Raw genomic sequence first — 20,660 nt, forward strand, 5'->3', positions numbered from 1 at the left:
ATTTTCAGAGGAAAAAACAGAGACCAGAAGACAGGGATTTTCCTGTAGAGAATTTACTTTCCCTTGGCATTTCTATCAGTGGCTAGACAGACTAGCTCAAGGCTGTCAGGCTGGATGCTGCAGCTGGAGAGTTACAATTGGTCAGGCTCTTTAGAGCCCTGGGATCTGACATCTCACTTGCATTCAGCACAGACATTTGCAAACTACCTCCTCCTGTGCTCCAGACTGCTGGGTCAGTGCAAACACTGCCCATGGACAGTTTGTGATTAATTAAGCGTAAATCTTCTGTTATGTTTACATACATATTACAGTTTTTCCAAACAGTCCTGATGATAAATTTGCACACGCATGCAACATCCAACACCCCTCACCCCATCATGCTGTTCCAGATTGGAAATGCACAAATGGGACCAAAACAGGTACAGCTGATTTAGGTACAAATTTGAAATGTGCTCATGTTTAAAAATGAGCATTAGCTTCCTTATCTGAGATAAAAATACCTGGTGGGAGAAGGCTGGATATTCCAGGAAACACTATACGTATTTTAAATGAAAGTATGTAGCATTTTCACATTCCTTCCCCATACATTCAGCTGCCTGGGTATGGGTTTTCCTCCCTCAAACTGACTGTGAAGAGGTATCAGCGTTTGTTGGTCATAGAGTTCTTACGTTGGCTCTGTCAAAACAACCAAAACAACAACACAAAACAAACAAAAAACCCCCAACCATATTTCCAGTCCTTGAGCTTTGTTCAGAACTGAACTTTCAGTTCAAAGGAAGTCAATTCTTGCCCTTTAAAAAACATTCTGGAAACGTTCATCCAGTGACTGAAGTATGGCCACGCTTCACAATTTGTAGTCTGTGATTCTTGCAGGGATCAGTGGTTAGGACTTGGAGTTGCTAGGAACTTCTGAGAGAGTAGGGGTCATTGTGCTACACACATCTTAGCTTTCTTAGGTGTTTTTCATTATAACATTCTAGAATTTGGTTTAGATTGTCTTCTCCAATGAGCTCTGATTCTTCCCTTCATTTCACTGTGTATCTTTGCATGAGTGCACTTGTAGTTAAATCTGCCCTTTCTCCAGATCAATCGTTGTTTGCTTTCACCTTCCAAATGTAACAAGCTGCATAGCAGTCACCTGAAACCAGGGTTCTGGTTTCATGGAGGTTGTAGTATTGCAAGAAACTACAGTTGAATGAAATGAACAAAGCAGCCCATTTTTAAATAGCATCAATCACAAGGTAAGGATCCATACAGAGAGTACTAACGGGATGTAACTTGCTGGGGTTTAGCTGCCAAAAATCTTTGTCACAATCTGTTCTAATGTTTAGAGGGCAAAAATCTAGTATCGGTTAAGCCTGAATTTTAAGCTAACTGAAAATCTGAGAAATAAAGTTTTAGAGACATGACAAGCACTCACTGGGCTTACTAAGGCTTAGCACGTACCATCAGCATTGCTTTTCTGTTGAGACAAAATAAATGCTCCTCTGCAGAAAGCTCATTATTAATAATCAAGTTCAGCTTGTATAATTTGGTCTGCCTCAAAAAAAGTCAAAAGACATTGCGCCTTTTCTAGTTGTAAATACTACGTGGCCTGGTTTGACAACATGTGCTTCATAATGTAGTGAAAAAAACCATTATCTCAAATGCTCATGCTTATCATGTGCTGCAGGATCGAGAAACAGATAAGCAGGTTCCGAGGATGGTTACCCAGAAAGCCAATGAAACTGGACAAGGAAACACTGCCAGATCTGGAGGAGAATGACTGCTATACTGCTCCATTCAGCCAACAAAGGATACATCAGTGAGTATTCTATCATATCTCAATTGCAAGATGAAAACTTTGCCTTCTGGATTCACCTTGGAAAAAATTGATTTCTTAGTTCATGTCTTAAGGACTAGTGCCTTCATATTAGTCGTTTTTCACTAAAAAGGGAGAGATAGCAAGTCTGCATTTCTATTAATTAAAGGTCTGGCTCAAAGCTAAAGGAAATCAATGGGAAAGTTCCTTTTAATTCACTGGAATTTCAATTATGTCCCTAAAGTAGTCAAATGGCTATTTTCTCTCAGGTCAGAATTGCAGCTGATCTTTTCCACTTAAAGATGTGATTCGAACTTCTTTTCTCAGCATTTCTATGTCTTTAGCATAATCAAAATTAGTCCTTCATCACTGATGGCTGAAATACTGATACTCGTATTTCATTCCTAGTTACGACTGTAGAGCAAACAGAACTCTAAAGAAAATAGGAAATGTCAATTTGATTGAATTTCTCTTTCACTTTTATGGATGCAAAAGTGCTTGCAAAATGGCAGGGTTTAGACCTATCAGTGACACTTTTCCAAGCATACCAACAGCATCAGTGTTGCACAAATGTCACAGAAGCCTTTATTCACTTGCAAAATGCAGAACAGAGAAAGCCCCACATAACCTTCAGAACTCATATGGAATTCAAGAGATGTCAAATTTTGGATGTCTTATGGGTAACTACAGTGTTTGTAATACGGGAAACAATTGTTGACTGAGAGCAAAACCACAAAAAATAGGCAACACTGATGAGGATACTAAAAGACACAGTATGAATTACAGGTCACTCAAAAATCTGAAATATGTGGTTTTATTCAAGGAGAAGCCAGGTTGATAAAGCTCTGAAATACCTAGTGAATATTTTTTCAGGGATTTGATTTACTAGCTGCAATAAGAATGAATAAAATAAACCTCTGCCACAAATGGCATCTTTCCAAATACAGCAGAAAAACAAGAACAGGTGCCAAACTCTAAGGAAATTTCAATAGAAGTCTGTGTGACACAGAGATGGGTCAGTTATTGTGCCCTGCAAGAGGAAGAGTAGGTGCATATTAGTTTCAGACTAGACCAGTGATAATAAAAAAATTAATAAATTGGGATGTCAGCATTAATGTTTTTATTGCCAGCAATATTAACTGCTAACTTCCCTTAAAATTACTGCACATAGGAAAGGGGTTGGTGGTTTGTTTTGAAAGGTTTTCTGTGGCTGAAAGGAGAATTGGCATATATGAACCAGAATATTTTTTTTTCCATTCTTCTGCCTTGCTCATGTTTGTGTTGGTAAACTGGCAGGAGCAGTTTATTAAGTAGTGTTAGTTTCATTAACACTCCTGCTGCTGTTTGGCGCTTCTTTAACGTCATTGCAGACTTGGAAACTTTACTCCCTGGCAGGCCTGACATTTTCTGCTTAGCTTTCTGTGTGTAGTCTTCCTTTTTTGTGTGTGTGAGGCTTAGAAAATGTTGGCTGAGTTGGCCTCCTTCTCCCAAAAGGTGCTGGCTCTGACAGCAGTGGTGTTCCTATCATGCTTCACTCTGTTGCCCGTGTCAGCCTGTCTTGTTTTGTTTCACTAGAATTTGGAAATACAATGACTTGTTCAATATTTGTCTAGTGAGCTGCATGCAGATATTTCAATTTTTAACCCAGAGACCCGAAATATTTTTTTAGGAATGTGAAGATAATCACAGAAATTCTTGAGATGCTGAAAAGAATTGCTATCTACAGTAACGTTATGACAATTTAGCTTGCATTTTTTCAGTGGTAAGAAAAGTCCATACATTTTTGTATTTGGGACAGTTAAAGTTTTGCTAGAGTGCTCTTACCATACCGTATTGTAATACAATGAAATTGTACTGGAAGCTACATAAATGTCATGGGTAATTACTTGTGGAGTTCAGTCTTTAACAAGTACATCATCCTGTAGGCTAGAATAGTGACAATCTCTTTCCTGCTCTTGGGCCTCTAGATGTGACTCTGCATCTTCTTCCATCACACAGTTGTGCCAAAATTGATTCAGAGAGAACAGGTACAGGACAGGAGGGGTCCCTGTACTGCACCAATGCTCAGCTGGCTGACCTCAGTGTTAAGACTTTTCATTGAATATATGGATATTTTTTGAGCAAATAAAATGTTTGTAACTCACTCAGTTCTTGAAGTCCTCAGAGAATGCAGAATAAATGCAAGGCTTTTAGTCCTTTTGCACAGTATTAAGGTGGTAGCTGAAAAATGTCACTAGTGTCTGCTTTTTGTCAGAACTTATGTACAAATTTTGAATTTTAAGTTTAGAGTAAAAGACATAAAACTTTCCTGCAAATCTAGAATCCTAAGTGAAAGGAGGAGATGAGTGGGAAGTACATTCAACTGTTCTTTGAGGAATGCCCACAGGAGCCTAAAATATATAATCAGTCTTTTAATTACACTAACGAGGATATTTCTGGCTATTGTACAACTATTTCTGGAGAGCAAGATATGTATTTTTCACAGTTGAAAATATTTCAGATTTCTGTGTTGTCATAAATCACCGTTTATCCAAGACATGCTTAATGACCATGAAGTAAATCACTCACAATTACAACCATCTTGGAAGCATAAAACTCCACATGCTTAGTTTTCAGATAAGATCCCCATGGCCTCACAGTAGATTTTGCCATATGTCCTACCCGGAGGCTGCCAAGTTCTTCCTTTTTTCCCAGTTTTATGTGCTTTTCATTTTCTAAAATATTTTTCTTTAAATATTCATATCAGCTTGGCTGTGTTTGATTCTGTCCAAATATCGCAATTTGGGTCTAAAGTTCCTTATTTCTTTCTTTCTTCATAGCTTCAGATGTCTTTCACATCACCAGAGAACGGGCAGTTTATCTTTTGTAATCTAGCCACATTTTCCACATAGCGGGCCCCAGTCTGATACAGATTTTATAACATGATCTGAGTACAGTTTTCATTTGTGATGGCTTCTTTTAAAATCATGGAAAGACAAATAACTGGCAATATTTACAATTCTGTGTCTGGGGAGGAAAATAATTAAGAAAAAAACCTGACCAGACCTTATTTCCATAGGAATTAATATTTTTAAAATATTGATGTACAGTGAGTGTGTGCAATTTTAGTAGATCATATCAATGGTCTTTTTCTTTCTTGCATTTTTCTTTCTCATCCAGATGGAAAAAAGCCAGATGTGGAGAAAGGTTAGCTTTTCAAAAAAAAAAAGTTTTGTTTTAAGAGGCACAGCTAGCCATCTGTCCTTCCTCCAAAACAGGCAAAGAAGAGAATGCAAGAATAACATCTGTGAGATGTGCCTATAGCTTTTGCAGTGTGGCTTCAGGTTTTCTTTTTAAGGGATTGTGGCATACTTCATAGGGTATATCACAAAGTTGTCAATACAAGAGAAGACCAAAATTCATCTTATTTCTTAAGTAATAGGAAATCTCTTTTTGGAGGAAAGAAGTTCTGCCAGGCACTATTTTTTTTTAATTGTGTGGAATACAAAATGATAATTTTCAAGATAGATTGCTGAGTAGTGTCTCTTTTCTGCAGCCCCAACTTGGAAAAGGCTGTGTTTATACCAAAGCATTTCTTCAGAAAATTATCAGTTACAAGAATGCACAATACGTGAAAAATGTTTACCATCAGACATACTTAGTTGTTCTTCTACTACATCTTAGTTATTTTATGTAGTCAGCTGCTGGTCACTTGGGAATAGTAACAGTAGCAATCAGCTGCAATTTCTTAGATAACTGTACACTAGCTAGGAAAATATGTTAATTGCTGTTTAGAGATTTCGAGCTCTATATCAGGAGCTATTTTCCCCTTTGTTTTTTCTTTCAAAGGCAATAAACTCTCTGATTAAATATTAATGTAATATATAATTGAATAACCACTTAAATATTTATTACTTTGTGAAAATCAGATTAAATATTTACTCAGTTAGGAGGACTGGGATAGTAACTTGATTAATTAAGCAAAAATGGCCCTACATACCAGAGGTGAATGGAGTGATTCTCATTCATATTATGTTCCCTTGTGGTACATGAGTCTTGTATTTTTTCCAGATTTCCAAGATGTGTGTCTCTCAGGGGGGACCAACTTTTCAAGCTTTTTGTGATGTTCAAATTGACCTTAACAAACCCCATCTCTACCAAGATGATCTGTGCCCATATTCCCCTGAGCCACCTTACCCCAAATTCATGGATAGATCGGGGAGCTGCTGCAACTGGAGACATGGCACAGGGCTGCATGGACACTTACTTGTTTTTTACCAGGATGGTCGTTCTGCTGTTTAAATACACCTACAGTATAGTAACCATACATTTGTAAATGGCTTTTTATAAATGAGGAACCATGGTTTTGTAAATGCTGCCCTCAAACTAATCTCCGTGCTTCCAAACTTGGACATGCCCTGCAATGGGTTTTTTGATTCTCTCTGCTTCTGAAAGTTTTAATTGCCTGACAAATAGAATGAAGAAGGGCATCCCTGAAAAAAACATAAGGCTCCTTCTATCTCAGATGAATATTTCTGAGTGAACCAATTTAAATTAAGAAGTGATCTGGGGGGAAGACTGATCTGGAGGCAAGGGCAGAGGAAGGTAGAGGAGAGATTCAGCACTTCCATGACTATTTTACTTTGGCAGTTTTGAGGCTGTAGTGCCAGTTTGGAAACAGAGAGAGCCACTACAACATTCTTCATTCCAAAGTCACCCTGGTTTAGGCATATGATATGAAAAACGCCAGTTAACCATTAATAAAAATGTCCTTTTACATAAACAAGACAGTCAGCTGCAGCCTTAAAAGTCAAGGAAAATGAAAATTGACAAGTGCTAATAATATACCCATTTTCAAACAAAAAAAGTAGATAAATGTGTGGTACTATTCTCAGGGGAATACTGCAGGCTCGCCTTGTTGCTGGTACTACAGCTGGTGATTTATTTTCTCTATGTTAAATGAGCCAAAAACCTGCTATTGCCTCAGCCAATAATAGGTTGGCTGTTGGCTCAGTGATTTACCTGGGAATACAGAAGGTTGGGCATTTTTCCTGTGCCAAAGAGTACACTACTCACATAGAGATTACTCCTTCTAGCAACATCTGTGCTCTTAGTTTGTACTGCTTCCAGCAGAAGGTACTTCTAGATATGGTGAGTGTCAGACATCAAATGTTTCAGTGTCTGTGGATCCTATGGTGCAAAAACACACATGGATCTGTGCATGCATCCATCCTCCCTTTGTAGCTTTGTCACCAGACCATGGGTGTTCAGCTTTCAGCTTGTATATCTTGCCAGTAAAGCAGAAAATAGCCTTTTCCTGCCGTTTGCTTTTCCAAAATATATAAAGTAAAATAAAACAAGAAAAGTAAACCCACTTTTTTTTCAAATGTGTTTTCAAAGATTCAAGAGCTAAATTTACCCTTAAAGGGTTTGTACAACCTGCAAAATTACCAAAGAGAATGTATGAACAGGAATTCATTGGTAGTTTTTTCTTGGTTGAATTTGCACTAATTTGAGGCCTTTCTTCAGACAACAGTTAGCTTTGCTGTGCTTTGCTATCCACAGAAAGATAGTTTGAAATTTCTAGTTCAGAGTCTAGTTAAGAAGGCTACAAATACGGTTTCAAAGCAATTAACCTTCACTGACTCTTCATGTCTCTTACAGTGTAAATGTAAGAGCAATATTTCCGGAATGACATTTTTAAAAGGGACTTTAATTAAGGATCAACTCTGGAACCTTTCGTTCCAAAAGTACTCTCATTATCTTCATTGGGATTTTCATTTTGAGTAAGGACATCTCACACAAATAAGGCTTACTGGACCAAGTTAATGATTATAGCTGTTGTGGAACAAATCACTGGCTTTATCTACCTATACATTAACTTCACAGGTAATAAAAATTATAATGTATTAATCCTTGCTTATTTTTTGTTTTACAAATGAGATGACAAAGTGGTCAAAACCTTTCGTGAAAAGTCTCATAAATGAAGTCTAAACCCTTACTGAGCTTGAAAACAAGCTGTATTGCTCTTACGAATATTCAAATCCTTGTGCATGTTGAAAATCTAACAAGGGCAGCAGAAACAGAACAGCTGAGGAAATTCTTCTACCTAACAGCAACAAGGGTTAAAAAACTTGCTAGAAAGCCTCTGCTCTATACAGTTCATAGCTCAGTAATGTCTGATAAATGTTTATGTGTACCTAGTTTGAAAATATCTTCAGCTCTGGCCCCTGTGAACTGAAATTTGAAGTGTGAGGTTCTTCACAGACTGAGAAAATCTTTCTCCTCTGAATTCTTCATTGGATGCTGTAGAACATGGAATAGATTTGATGGTTATTCTGTGAATATGGATTTACCACCCACATTCAGAAATAAGACAAACTGAAGCACAAAAATTTGAGGGGAAGAAATGTCCATAAAGCATGGGAGGAAGGGGTGGTGGTTAAAAGGGGTAAGTCCTACACTGAGCTGCCTGATTCTCACTGACAAGAACGACTCCTGTGATTTTTGAGATAAATTGGAACCTCCCTGGCATTGTCCTCATTTATGTCAATGTCCAACTGGGATATTGTAACACACAGATACAACTAGCTGAGATGTTCTCAACCTCTCAATGCCTTCCAGTCATGTCCGACTCTTTTTGTTTCCTGTGCCAGAGGCCCCTGCCCCCTTGATTATGGTGATGCTGCTCTTTCTGAGCCTACTCTACAGACAATTTCACAGAAAAAAACCTGAGTATTTGAGTTAAGCAAATGAAAAAAGCCCTATGATTTTTATGTCCAAAAATAAGCGAGGATTAGTTTTTAAACTTTACTACATGCAATTCTATCCCGAAATAATGGTATGGTTAGGGATGGTCCAGGACATCCAGAGGATTCATTCTGGCATTCCTTTTTCACCTTTGCTGAACTCTAGCATCTCTTCTTCATCCATGTCTTCATGAATAACTTTGGAAAATGCTCAAGGGCGTGGTTTTAGCCCACTCTGATCATGGTGAGTTCTTCCTCTCCTCTCCCCCTCCTGCCCTCAGATGCCTTTTACTGGCACAAGACTGGGCAGGTCAGAACCTCTGCAGCTCATATTCTCACGTGTTTTAGGACTGCTTCAGCTAGTTCTGGAATAGGCAGAGTTCTTCATGGTAGTTATTATACAGAGGTGTTTACATCTGCTTCACAGACGCGTCTGGTTATTTCTTCTTGCCCATGTGAGATCAAAAGCTATAATAACACAATTGCAAAGTTTGCAAATGAATGCAAATGACTTAAGTGTTTCTTTAAACAAGTGATTCTTTCTTTGTTTTTAGAGTTTGCATAATCCTTGATTTTTGCCTTTTTGCATTAATGACTCATGAAAGTAGAAATGCCTAAATACAAAAAAAATACTAAATAAGTTCTCCAGAAAAGACGATGAAATGACTACCTCTAGTTGCGGTATGAGACAGTTGTGATAACAGATGGGCAAAATAACATTGTATTACAAGGAAAATAGATTAAGGTGTTATCTGGTTCCATGCTGCAAGTTTCCCAGATAAGGTGATTCAATTCTCAGTTGTATCCTACAAGAGCTCATAGCTAAGTCAGAATGAAAATTACTGTGCTGTGTTTTGATATCTGTGAAGTTATCTTCACAGTTCTTTTACATTTATTCCTGTTTGGGAAGTGAGATCTTGGAAAGTCAGTCAGTAAAAGAAAATTAAATAAAGAGCAAAAATCTCTAATTGTTCATTTCTGTTTTACTCCTGCTTTTGTTTCTGCTGCTACTAAAACAGCCTAATGCAGAGTTCCAGCTTCAGCTGAAAACAACAGTGTTCTACCTGCTTCAGAGTTTAGGTGGGGTTTTTTTAATATATAATTTCTATCAGCATTAAAACTTACATGATGACTGTAGTTCTTTTTTCTCAAAATTCTTTTAATAGTTATTACTTTACATACTGATTACTTTCAACTGAATTTGATACAGCTGCAGCTGTAAAGATACATCTCTATACCTGCTTATCTTTATGCATCTGAAAGATAAGCTCAGTCTGACATACTTTTTGAGTAACAGCAGCTTGAAATGGAATAGTGTCCCAAAACTGTTCCTATGCAGAAAAGGCAGTGGCCAGTGGACACCAATTGTATTTGCTGTGTGGTACCAGCCCACTGGTAAATCAGCGTGCACATGGTGGTCAGCCAATATGCATAAATCAAATTACTTTAGGTAGGTACTCTAGGGCATGCATAGGACTTTGGGAATAGTAGGGATGTGGGAGAAAGCCGGAAGTACTGACTACAGTAATGAGTAGATTGTAGACACAGAAATGGCCTGTGATTATCTGGGGTGGAGTGGCAAAGGAGACATGAGATAGTAACCTCTAGAAAACCAGGTTTCATTACTTCTGGAGCTCTTGGAGAAACTTGTCTTACATATCTTTACTATAGGATTTTTTTTTTTTACTGTCTGCCTTTGAAGCAGCCCATAAGGAACTTATGTACACGTTGTATTGTATTGAAAATTCAGCTGAGAATTTTGATAATAAAGAGGGAGCATATGAAGTTCTCAAAGTCCAGAAGTTGAACTCCTTGTTTTTCAAAATTACTGTGGAGGTGCAAAGCCATATATTATTTCCCATGGGTAAAGATTCATTCTGAAAAAGCAGATTTTCATTTGAGTAAAATTACCTGAGGGGAAAACTGAGCAGTGAATCTCACATCGTGCAAAAGAGAAGATGATGTGAGTCCATGCCAAGCTCCTGATTAAGATGATCTCATTTAAGGCTGTATTTGTCTAGTGTGCTGTCTTACAGACCAATCTCTCTATGACACCTCTATGACCGTAACATTTTATTTATCAGTTTATTCAATTTTGCAGCTCTTCAAAAACACAGATGAGGAAAACAATATTGCCTCCTATCCACAGAGTTTGTTGGGTTTTATAAAAATACATTCAGACTCACCACAATTCTGTCTAACCTATTGAACATTGAACCAGAATATTAACTGGATAAATGGTGTCTGAAAGCTAATTTTCTGCTGTATTTTAGCTTCCAGGACCAAATATAGGAGTATATGATACTTTCCATTTCTAACATATTATTCAGTAGTAGTTTTTGGTAAGAGTGGTTTACCAATAGATGTTTCCAGCTGGCTCATAATGGTAAAGCGTAACAAAAAGCCTGGAATAGAAATGGAATGTGAATTTCTACTGCTGCACTTACAAAGATATGCTTTTGCAAATTTTTGTGCAAGAATTTTGTGGTTTTCAGTGAATTACCTAACAGTGATGCTTACCATAATGAATACTTAAATATCTTCTATCTTTCTCCAGACTTCTCCATCTTTGTTAGATGTTCTTTGTTCTTTGTTAGAGAATGAATACTGATACTGACAGCATCTCACCTGGCTAATCATCTCTTAATCAAGTGTCTTTAATCCTTCTTGCACTTGCTTACATACTGTAGATTTTTAGAGTGTCACAGAAAGTAATGGAACTAAATATTTGCCTTAAACATGTTATTATATGTTTCTGAGATGCCCTTGGTTTTTATTTTCATGTAGTTTCATAATACACAACAAAGACACTTTCTTCAATAATGCTACAAGAAGTAGAATTGTACACCATATCTTACAAAGAGTGAAATATGAAGAAGGGAAAAACAAAATTGGTAAGTACTGAGCAATGTGCTTTAAAATGTGTGATTAAAAAAAAGAAAGGAGAAGTCTTCCTGGGCTCATAACAGACTTTTCTCCTTCCTTTTTAATCACCTCAGTTTAGCCTGTTTACATCTCAACCACTGCTGTTGTGGGGGCTTTGCCTGGAAGATGTGATCACTTCCACGTAATATCAGTCAGCTTTCACAGGCATATGTCACCACAGGGGATTTATCACCTCTGCAAGGGAAGAGGCTGATTTAAACAAGAAATATGAACAGATTACGAGCAGTGGAGAAGCAGAGAGACTCATGCAGGAAAACTTCTACTCTTTCATAAAAACTTGCTTAGAAGGATGGCAAGATTTGTGCTGCTCTACATCTCAGCCTACAGGGCTGCTCCCTGGAAACCTATCCATCCCTAAGGGAGATGGAAGACTCTGTATCTCTGTTGTTGCTGTAAGTCAAAAGGGAGTTCACCACTGATGTCCTCAGTGCCAAGACTGCTATGCATAACTGTGTCTTCACTTTCAATTAGTGAGTGGAGTGAACATTTGGAGTGGCACGTACACAGATCCAGGAGAGCAGGCAGTGACAGAGGAGGGATAGAATATGAAACAGTGGTCACCTGCCAAGTGGTACGGAGCACATACTGCTTGAGTACCACATAGAGAGAAACATAGAGACAATCTCCATAAAACTCTGCAGTCTATTTCATTTCCCTGCTGTTTAAACCTCACCTTTCCTGAAGAGGAAGAGAAATATCCCAAAACTTCCCATGTTTCTTTCTTTCTCAGCTGCTGGGATGAGGGCAGCAATACCTCTAAGCAGAGCAGACGTTGCATCTAGTGCAAACACTTGCAGTCCCTGCCTACAGCAAGATCCCAATCCCTCACATGTCAGCTTGTGCTGTACCTACAGTGAACACAACCTTGCATTGATCGCTGGGCAGAGCAAAGCCCAGCTCAGCTGTACAAGTTTTACTTTTTTGCCAGAGGCACTGGAAGAAAGTATATTCTCCCAGGCAGGTACTGATGCCACCACAGAAAGTGCTATTCATATTGAATATTCATATTGATATTCATATTCCCGTTGCTGTGTCCTTGCTGCTTTGTGTCCTCTGTGAATTAGGAAAGGAATCAAGACTCCACACCTCTTGGTCAATAGAGTTCAAACACCTTCACATTCTTAGTGTGGATATTTTGTTTTGCATTGCCTGGTAACTGCTCAATCCTATTTAGGTGATTTTCCAAGTGAAAAGCACCAGCATCTCAGCAGATATTAGTTCTCAAGGCTCTCGTTGAGGAGGGACAAGCCCTGAGTGAGTGGGGTGTATGATTACTTTTTTGTGCCACATAGGAATGATTTTGGTTTAGGTTCCTGTTTATTTTCTAGTCTTGCACTGCTGCAGCTTGTCTTCTTCCTTTTTGTCTGACCAGCAACTTTTGTAAGACATAAACTGAACATATTTTAGAAAGTTGTTATCATATGGAAATTAAGAGTTTCAGTTGCTTTAGTGGTCTGCAATTCAAAAATGTCGAGACCTTCTCTGAAATTTTTAGCTCCCAAGATATGCAGCTTTTCATCTAAACAGCTTTGTTAGACAATATTTTATGAGGTTAAACTTTAAACCTAGTGTGAAGTCTCCAATTTCACTGAAGTTACACTAAAGATGGATTTGGCGAACGAATCTTTAAACCTCCAGCATAATAAATGATAGATTCTGATTAATATTTGAACATGTCCTTCTTTTTATTATATCTTAGTTATCAAAATCTATAAAAGATTAATTTTTCTACATGTATCTTGTACTGTCAATGGGCTTCAATCTTCATTTAGTCAGTTTATTATGAAAATGTGTTTTGCTTTTTGCTTAGCAATTTTTCTGCTCCTATTGGTAAATAATTGAATACTTTTGATTCTTAGGTCTGAATCGATTGCTCAGTAATGGCTCCTATGAAGCTGCATTTCCTCTTCATGAGGTACTTTTCTCAGTTTGTTTTTTTTTTCTTTTTGAACAGACATTTGCCACAAAATGAATTCTTAATTGTGTAATCATTTATCCTCAATCTTTTTAATGTCTGCCTCTGACATGTTTCCATTTATCGGTGCTTTTTCCCTTGGGGAAAAATTAGGGGTGTTTTCTTGCAAAAAGAGATGAGTAAAGAAAGTCCTTCTGGATCTATTCTGTAAAAACTATTTGAGTTGATATATCATTATGTTTTCAAAGAGGAAAAGCCATTATGCTCTGGGGGTTTTTTTGAGATTCTCCAAAGATTTTCTTTGTGTTTATAGCCTATGACTTGAATATAACTTATTATGAATATCTTAGGAAGAATAATCTCAAATCTTAGTGACATCAGTTGATATTTTTTTAATGTCATATTTAGCTTTTGGAGCACAAGTATGGTGTTTGAATAAATTGTGTTTTCCATACTGCTAGTAAGAGCGATTTCTTAAATATTCTTTTTTGCTGCTGTTATTCATTAATGTCCAGATTTGTATTTTAGGGAAGTTACAGAAGTAAGAATTCAATAAAAACCCATGGGGCAGAAAACCACAGACACCTGCTCTATGAGTGCTGGGCTTCCTGGGGAGTGTGGTATAAGTACCAGCCACTGGATCTTGTAAGGTAAGACTCACTTGCTTTTATTATGTCACATTATAAATGCTTTGAGCACGGGTTGTTTCACTTCTGCCAAAACCATGAAAAGTTCCGTTAATTCATTAAAAACTGATCCTGAAGTCATGGGAAGCCATTTAGTTCATGGTGCCACTACATCCAAAGATGTATATATAGAAAAGCTTGTACAAGGACTTGAAAGTGAAAGAAGTTTCCTTCTAGAGTTTCCTGACACCATAATTTGAAATGAAGTGTTTGCAGAATATTTAAGAGAGAAAAAAAGGAAGAGAGAGATCTGCGGAGCCTGGATATACCTGATTAGACATCTGTCCACAGGAGGAGTTCTTCCTCCTTGGAGAACGGCTCTGGTGAATGACAGGCTCTCATCAACTAGATTTTCTTCTTCTGAGAAACAACCACAGAATGAGCTCTGGATGAAGTTTCATGATGCTTACAAATGGCACAGAGCAGAACTGACAGTTCTGAATGTGCTACCGTATCCAGCAACACTAGTGGTGGAAGTCTCCTCTGTACCACTGCCCTTTAATTCAGACCAGCTACATCACCACTGTCTGGAGTTTTATTCATCTTGGAAGTAGTCTGCAAAGACAAAAACCACAAGGAAGCTGAGATGTGATTCCGAGTTCTTATAGTCCTCTTAAATAGTGCTTTCAAATAGCCTTGCATGCACTAATAGAGAATTACATATTTCTTGCGCATATAGAGAGAGCCAGAGCCTTTACTTATTGTGTTGGCAGAACTATTATTGGACAGTAATGGGATTTTTCTACTTGAAGAGAGGAATACAGAGCTTCAAGAGCCTATTAATAAAGTCTTCAGATGTGTCAGGAGCACTGAAGACACATTGGCCATCAGGAAGGGTCATTCACAACATGCAGCTGGTCCAGCATATTAATTGCCTCTTTCATAAGTCCTGTAACTAATAGAAAACTTTGCTCTTATTTATTCTCAAAATTGTTTCCAGATGAAAGATTTCTAGAGGGTGGCCCTGGAGACAGACAGTGTTACTGATTAAGGCCATATAAAAACTATCCATTTCATAAAACAGAGAGTTTCATTTCCATGGATAAAAAGTTCACCAAGAAATACAATAAAAAATTTTACTGAGTCATGTAATTTTTTAATGCTTTACAAAATAATTTATTAAATCTCATAATTTAATCCCAAAAGCTTTTTATTTCTTTTTTAATACACTGAATAGAAATATGGAATTTTTGTCAAATTACACAATAGAAATTGCTGATTTATGGGGGAGCCAACAGTTACACTGAAGGGGATTTTTGCTTTCAATTTCCCAGTACACAATAAGATATTAATATCACAGTATAAATAACTTATCTCTAGAGAGTTTTCTAATCATTTGTCCATAGTGGTCAAGGCTTGTTCTTGTTTGTGAAAGTGCTGTTGAGGCAATATCTGGTGTTTCATTTAATTTGATGATCAGGCATCTGAAAGGTTTTTATTAAGTATGAGAATAAATGATAACAGAGTAGGCAATGTTAGAGATATGATTATTCTGGACCTTGATAGCAACCTTCTTGAGTAGACTGAGTTTAAAATTTAAGATTTTTTAAGAAGCTTTATTTTTTCATCAGACAGATTTTTTTTAATTCTGTTAAAAACAAACAAAAGAAAGGCAATTGCTACAAACCCCCTATCTGAGGTCATGAGTGTCCTGTGGTTGCCAAGTAGGTGTTTGCCCAAAGAGGAGAGGGGCAAGGGCGGTAGTGAGATTCCCTGAGCACTGACAGCAGCCTGAGTCACAAGCCACCAAACTCAGCAGGTCCAAAGCTGCAGCCCCAGCCCAGTCTGCTGTTTGCTGCCTGGAACACATCCACAGCTGTGATGAATTCACTGAAGGAGGGGTGACACAATAGGAAAAGGGGATGCCTTTTTCTTCTCACTTCACAGATGCTGGATTACTCACATTTCCTCAGCTCCTGCTGAATTTTCAGAGTATTCAAAGATTTAGGAGGAGATAAAGAAATGTGAGTAATCCAGCATCTGTGAATGAACCTTCCATGCCTACTGCCACTCTCAGCAGTTCATATGTGTATTGAGCTGGAGATTTTTGCTTGAAGAACTGATAACACCAGCAAGACCTGCTGTTCATTTTGCTTGGAAGCGTCTCAGCAGGCACACTTTAAAAAGAAGCTTTTTTCATGTCAGTTCTACAGCAGGAAAATCTTTTTTTATCCCATAACAAGAGTTATGTGGGGTTGTGCTTGAAGGGTGTAGTGTTGTCATGTGTACAAAAGGAGTGTCTGGATGTTGATTCTTCCACAGACATCTGACCAGAACTTACACTTCTAGTTAACATTATGCTTTGGAAAGGCTAAGAAGTAAATTAGATGTAGATAGTCCAATTATGTCATTAATTGATATGATATTTCTACCTTAAAGTCAAGTTGCCTCAATGGTAAGTGAAAATGTTTATGCTTCTTTGCTGTTTTATTTTTTCCTTAGCTGTTAAAATGAAGTTTCCATCTCCTTTGCTGCCCATTTGGCAACTCCCAGATTTCATTTAATCTCATCAGCTGGCTGTTATGGAGATACTAGTCACTAAAAATAAATGAGAAAAAGTCATTTGAGGGGAATTGCATGATTCTGCTTCCACTCTGCTTTGAAACATGTGGCAGTATGGCATAATTTATGCATAATTTATGCAGACTAAGCATAATTTACAAAGCCAATCCTGCTAATCGACAGATGTGGTACCATGACTTTAATTACACATCTCTTGGAATTTAGTGTCTATAGATATTTACAAGAATAATTTATGAGCCTTAGAATTGATTGTAATCAGAAAGAAACAGGACTTATTTATATGCTCTGGGACCATGTAAATCAATGGAAACAGTTACAGTGATTCCTGGGGACTTTGGATCACCTCCTCACACTTACGTGCATAGCTGTTTCGCTCCTGATTGTGCACAAATTGCTCCTGCTGCTGCCTGTGCATGTAATTCACAGGACAAAAACAGAGGGAGAAAACTATGGTTTTTAAGTGGTTGTAAAGCTATCTAAATGAGCCTGGAAGCAAAAACTGATGCCTGAGCAACTTGCATTTTGCTCCATTAAATGTCTTGACTGCAAGCTGACTACTCCCTTTCAATCTCCTGTCAAGCCTTCCTACCCACCCCATTGGTTCTGTTGTGAGAGCTTCATATGTCCAAAACACCTGCTGGAAAGCTCTAGTTTCTGTGATGTAGAAGGTTCTGTACAGAATTCCATTCTTACTTGCAAAAGGGTTAATGAAAATAGATAGGTTCTTGGCTTGAGCCCTGATCTGTCTATATTCTAGACCCATGACTTCCTTCTAGGCATGCTGAAAGCAAAATATTCTGTACTAAAGGTCATTAAACACAGCATAATCCAATATCACATTTCACAGGTCTGAAATTAGACTTTGTAGCTTACTAATTTTCAAAAATGTGCCTTATTGATAAATATTGATATTGAAATCTTAACCCAATTAAGACATGGCTCTACCATTGGAATGGGTTGAGGGGATATACAGTTCACCTCTAAGGTAACTGGTACTGAAGGGCTATGATACAGGCTAGCTTACAACTGAGAAGCTGAAATTGTGTTTTTATTATTATTTTGATGGTACAGCATATATAAGGATAGGAGAGATGGATTATTCTATTAGGTGCTTGGGGGTTTTTATGTCTCTGCTTTTTAGGTTAGTTGTGGAGAAAATTTTCTGTGGGAGAACCATAAAAAATCCAAACAATTTTTTTCTGTCCATATTAATAATCTGAAAAATTGGATAGTAATAAATTAGCAAAGTTAACAAGAACACAAGGATGTTACCAATGCTGGAAAATTTCAAAGAGGCCTTGACATGAGCAGAATGATAACACGTGAAATTTAGGTAGCAGTAATGCACAGTTATGCATTCTAGAAAAAACCTCTGGAATTCCTTGTGTACCTTGCTGAGCTCTGGCTCAGAGAGAACTGCCATCAGTGAGGCAAGCTGTATGAAATTTCTGTTCTTTACATAGCGACAGAAAAAGAGAAGAAACAAAGAGCTTGTTCTTCAAACAAGTATTTGGGGCAAATTGAAAGGAGTGACAAAGGTATCTCTAAACCTTTTTCATGCCCTGAGGGTCATGATGGTCCAGCTGAATTACATATTGAAATAAATGTAGACCTGCTCTGAATATGGTACCTAGGAAGGCCTCCAAAGACCTTCTTACTGGCATAGTTTGTTTCCATAGCACTTAACTGAGTGGTATCTGAGCAGAGACTAAAAGGAGAAATATGCTAACTATGGGCCCAGAAGACATGATATATTAACTTGATCCAGATGCAAATTCCAGCAGTACAGCATGTGCCTGTGGAATATCAGCTGTGTTGCAAAGGGCAATAATGGAATATCAAGGCTGTTTCTCCATATTTAAAGCAATATGTATCAAAGTAATATCAACATCTTTCATGCATTTTTAGGCCACAGCTCAGATGCCTTTTCCTTACTTTTCAGAGATGGGTTGCTCCCCATCATGGACAGTCTTCTTTATGCACACACTGAACCTTGCTTGGGTCTTCATCTAGGATGAAGGTGTTTGATCTCAAAAGAATACTATGATTTGCACTGTTAGATTGAAGGACTCAACAGGATAGGAGATGGGTTTTGCCATTAGTGCTTCTCAGCTAGAGGGTTGGAGCCAGGAAGCATTCATCCTTGAGGGTAGGGAATGATGTGAAAAAATAAAGCTTGATGAAGGTTAGGTTGACTTCGCTACTTTGAACTATGAACATGGAGAAAAATAGGTTATAAATATTTAGTGGAAGTAAGGTCAAAATGTGAGTTTGCCTTTTTGGAGGTGCAGGCACAGATTGACATCCTAGGTGCCAGGAAAATGGTCAGGACAAAGGTTTCATTAATACTCTTAGGTCTTAAAATACAGTTTGCAGTGTGGTTTTTTTACAGTCAGACCTGCTGCCCTTGTCAGAACTGAGCATGTTATTGTTAGCTTACTATCTCTTTAGCCTATGAATTTGAGTCTGTTAAATAACAGAAGAACAAAAACAAAATGACAATATCTGGGTTCTTATGCAGAGGTGGTAAACTCAAATGAAAATAGTCACTGCAGGTCAGTATCTTCCAGCAGAGCATGAGCTCAGGGCAGAATTTCTCAAACAGGAAATTTTTAATAACAACTTGAAAACTGCTAATTTTCTGCAGTCCAGACCAAGCGTCCTCTGGTGCATCCAGCGCTAGAGACAGACCTAGGTCTTTCCATTCTCACTGAGAAAGTTTGGCCAACAATATTCTCTGATAGCATAGAGGAGCCAGCAGTGCTGGCTCACTGCATTTACTCTCTGGATAGATCAGAAGTTGCATCATTAGGGTGAAAATGGGTTTCCAGCAGTGACTATTTTCAAATTGAGTGGATATGAAAGTTTAAGTCTGAAACACAAGCATGTCATTTTGCCTCATTCTTTTAAACCAATCTTGCAAATAATCCCTTAAAATCTCAGCCTACTGTGCACAAGACATCAGACACAGGACAATACATGAGCCTGCTCCTCTGCTGCTGATGCTCCTCTCCTCCTCAGCAGGTTTTTGTGTGCTTGATGTATTGATATAACACATAAATAAAGGTTTGATTGTGTTTGGGAGGAGGAAAAGTGCTAATGAATATGTAGCAAAAAGGAACTTTCTGGCCACTTTGCTGCTAGTTTTTGAGCAATATATTTAATAAATTAGGATCAATTAAGATGGCTTTCCTCAAATCATTGCAAAATGATGGACCTTACATGCACTACACTTTCCACCGCAGTAGAATAATGAAATTAATTTTCCAAGAATGGAGCTAAGAAAATAAGTAATCAAATGAAAATAAACTGTATTGGAGAATGAACTCTGGTTAACTGATTTCTTAGAAATAATTTGAGCTCAAATTATTTCTGCTGTTGTAGAAGTTTTAGGGATAAAACTGATTTCAATACAATTATTTGGGCAGTACATTTACACAGCCAAAAGGCAAAGCAGATCATCAATTTCCAGAATACAAAGAACTAGCTTTTTAGAAGTAACTCAGTGTTTCCTTTATGAGGTCTCCACTTATCTAACTGTAAACTGTGGTTATTGAATTTTTGAATTAATGTTTTAAGTTCATTCCTGGGGCAGGTCCCTCAGTGTGGATTCAGAAGCTTAGTTGAAGGCTTTTTCTTGTCTTTAATCTACTCTTCAGATATGATAGAAATATTTTTGTTCTAATAATGAGCAAGATTAAGTAGATTATACTAATTAGCAGGTAACTTTGCTGTGTTGTGTTTTAAAACAGACGGTACTTTGGTGAGAAAATTGGGCTGTACTTTGCCTGGTTAGGCTGGTACACAGGGATGCTCTTCCCAGCTGCCTTCATTGGATTATTTGTCTTTTTGTATGGAGTCACCACTTTGAACCACTGCCAAGTCAGGTAATGTGGGAACTTTTATAAAGAAATTGCAGCTGTGGGTTACTATGAATAATTTAAGAGATCTTCCCACAAGCTGTTAATTATTTCATTTTGTGCCGTTGAATGAACAATCAAGAAAAGACTGTGTAGTTCTCATAAGGTACCCAGTATCAAACTTCCCATGTTTTATGCTCT

At 37.7% G+C, this 20,660-nt stretch overlaps 1 protein-coding gene across 7 annotated transcripts in view; it reads left to right on the forward strand.

The window, feature by feature from the left end:
• The window catches only part of ANO4 (anoctamin 4), a 177,785-nt gene that overhangs the window by 113,477 nt on the left and 43,648 nt on the right, over positions 1 to 20,660 (forward strand). For all 7 annotated transcript variants that reach the window (XM_010410747.4, XM_039570997.1, XM_039570998.1 and 4 more), the window contains 5 exons: positions 1,673 to 1,804; positions 11,317 to 11,423; positions 13,335 to 13,390; positions 13,919 to 14,040; positions 20,352 to 20,486. In XM_010410747.4, coding sequence (XP_010409049.1) covers positions 1,673 to 1,804; positions 11,317 to 11,423; positions 13,335 to 13,390; positions 13,919 to 14,040; positions 20,352 to 20,486 — 552 coding nt within the window. The remainder of the gene's footprint in view (positions 1 to 1,672; positions 1,805 to 11,316; positions 11,424 to 13,334; positions 13,391 to 13,918; positions 14,041 to 20,351; positions 20,487 to 20,660) is intronic.

This window comes from Corvus cornix, chromosome 1A (assembly GCF_000738735.6).
Source record: "Corvus cornix cornix isolate S_Up_H32 chromosome 1A, ASM73873v5, whole genome shotgun sequence".
NCBI classification, from domain to species: domain Eukaryota; kingdom Metazoa; phylum Chordata; class Aves; order Passeriformes; family Corvidae; genus Corvus; species Corvus cornix.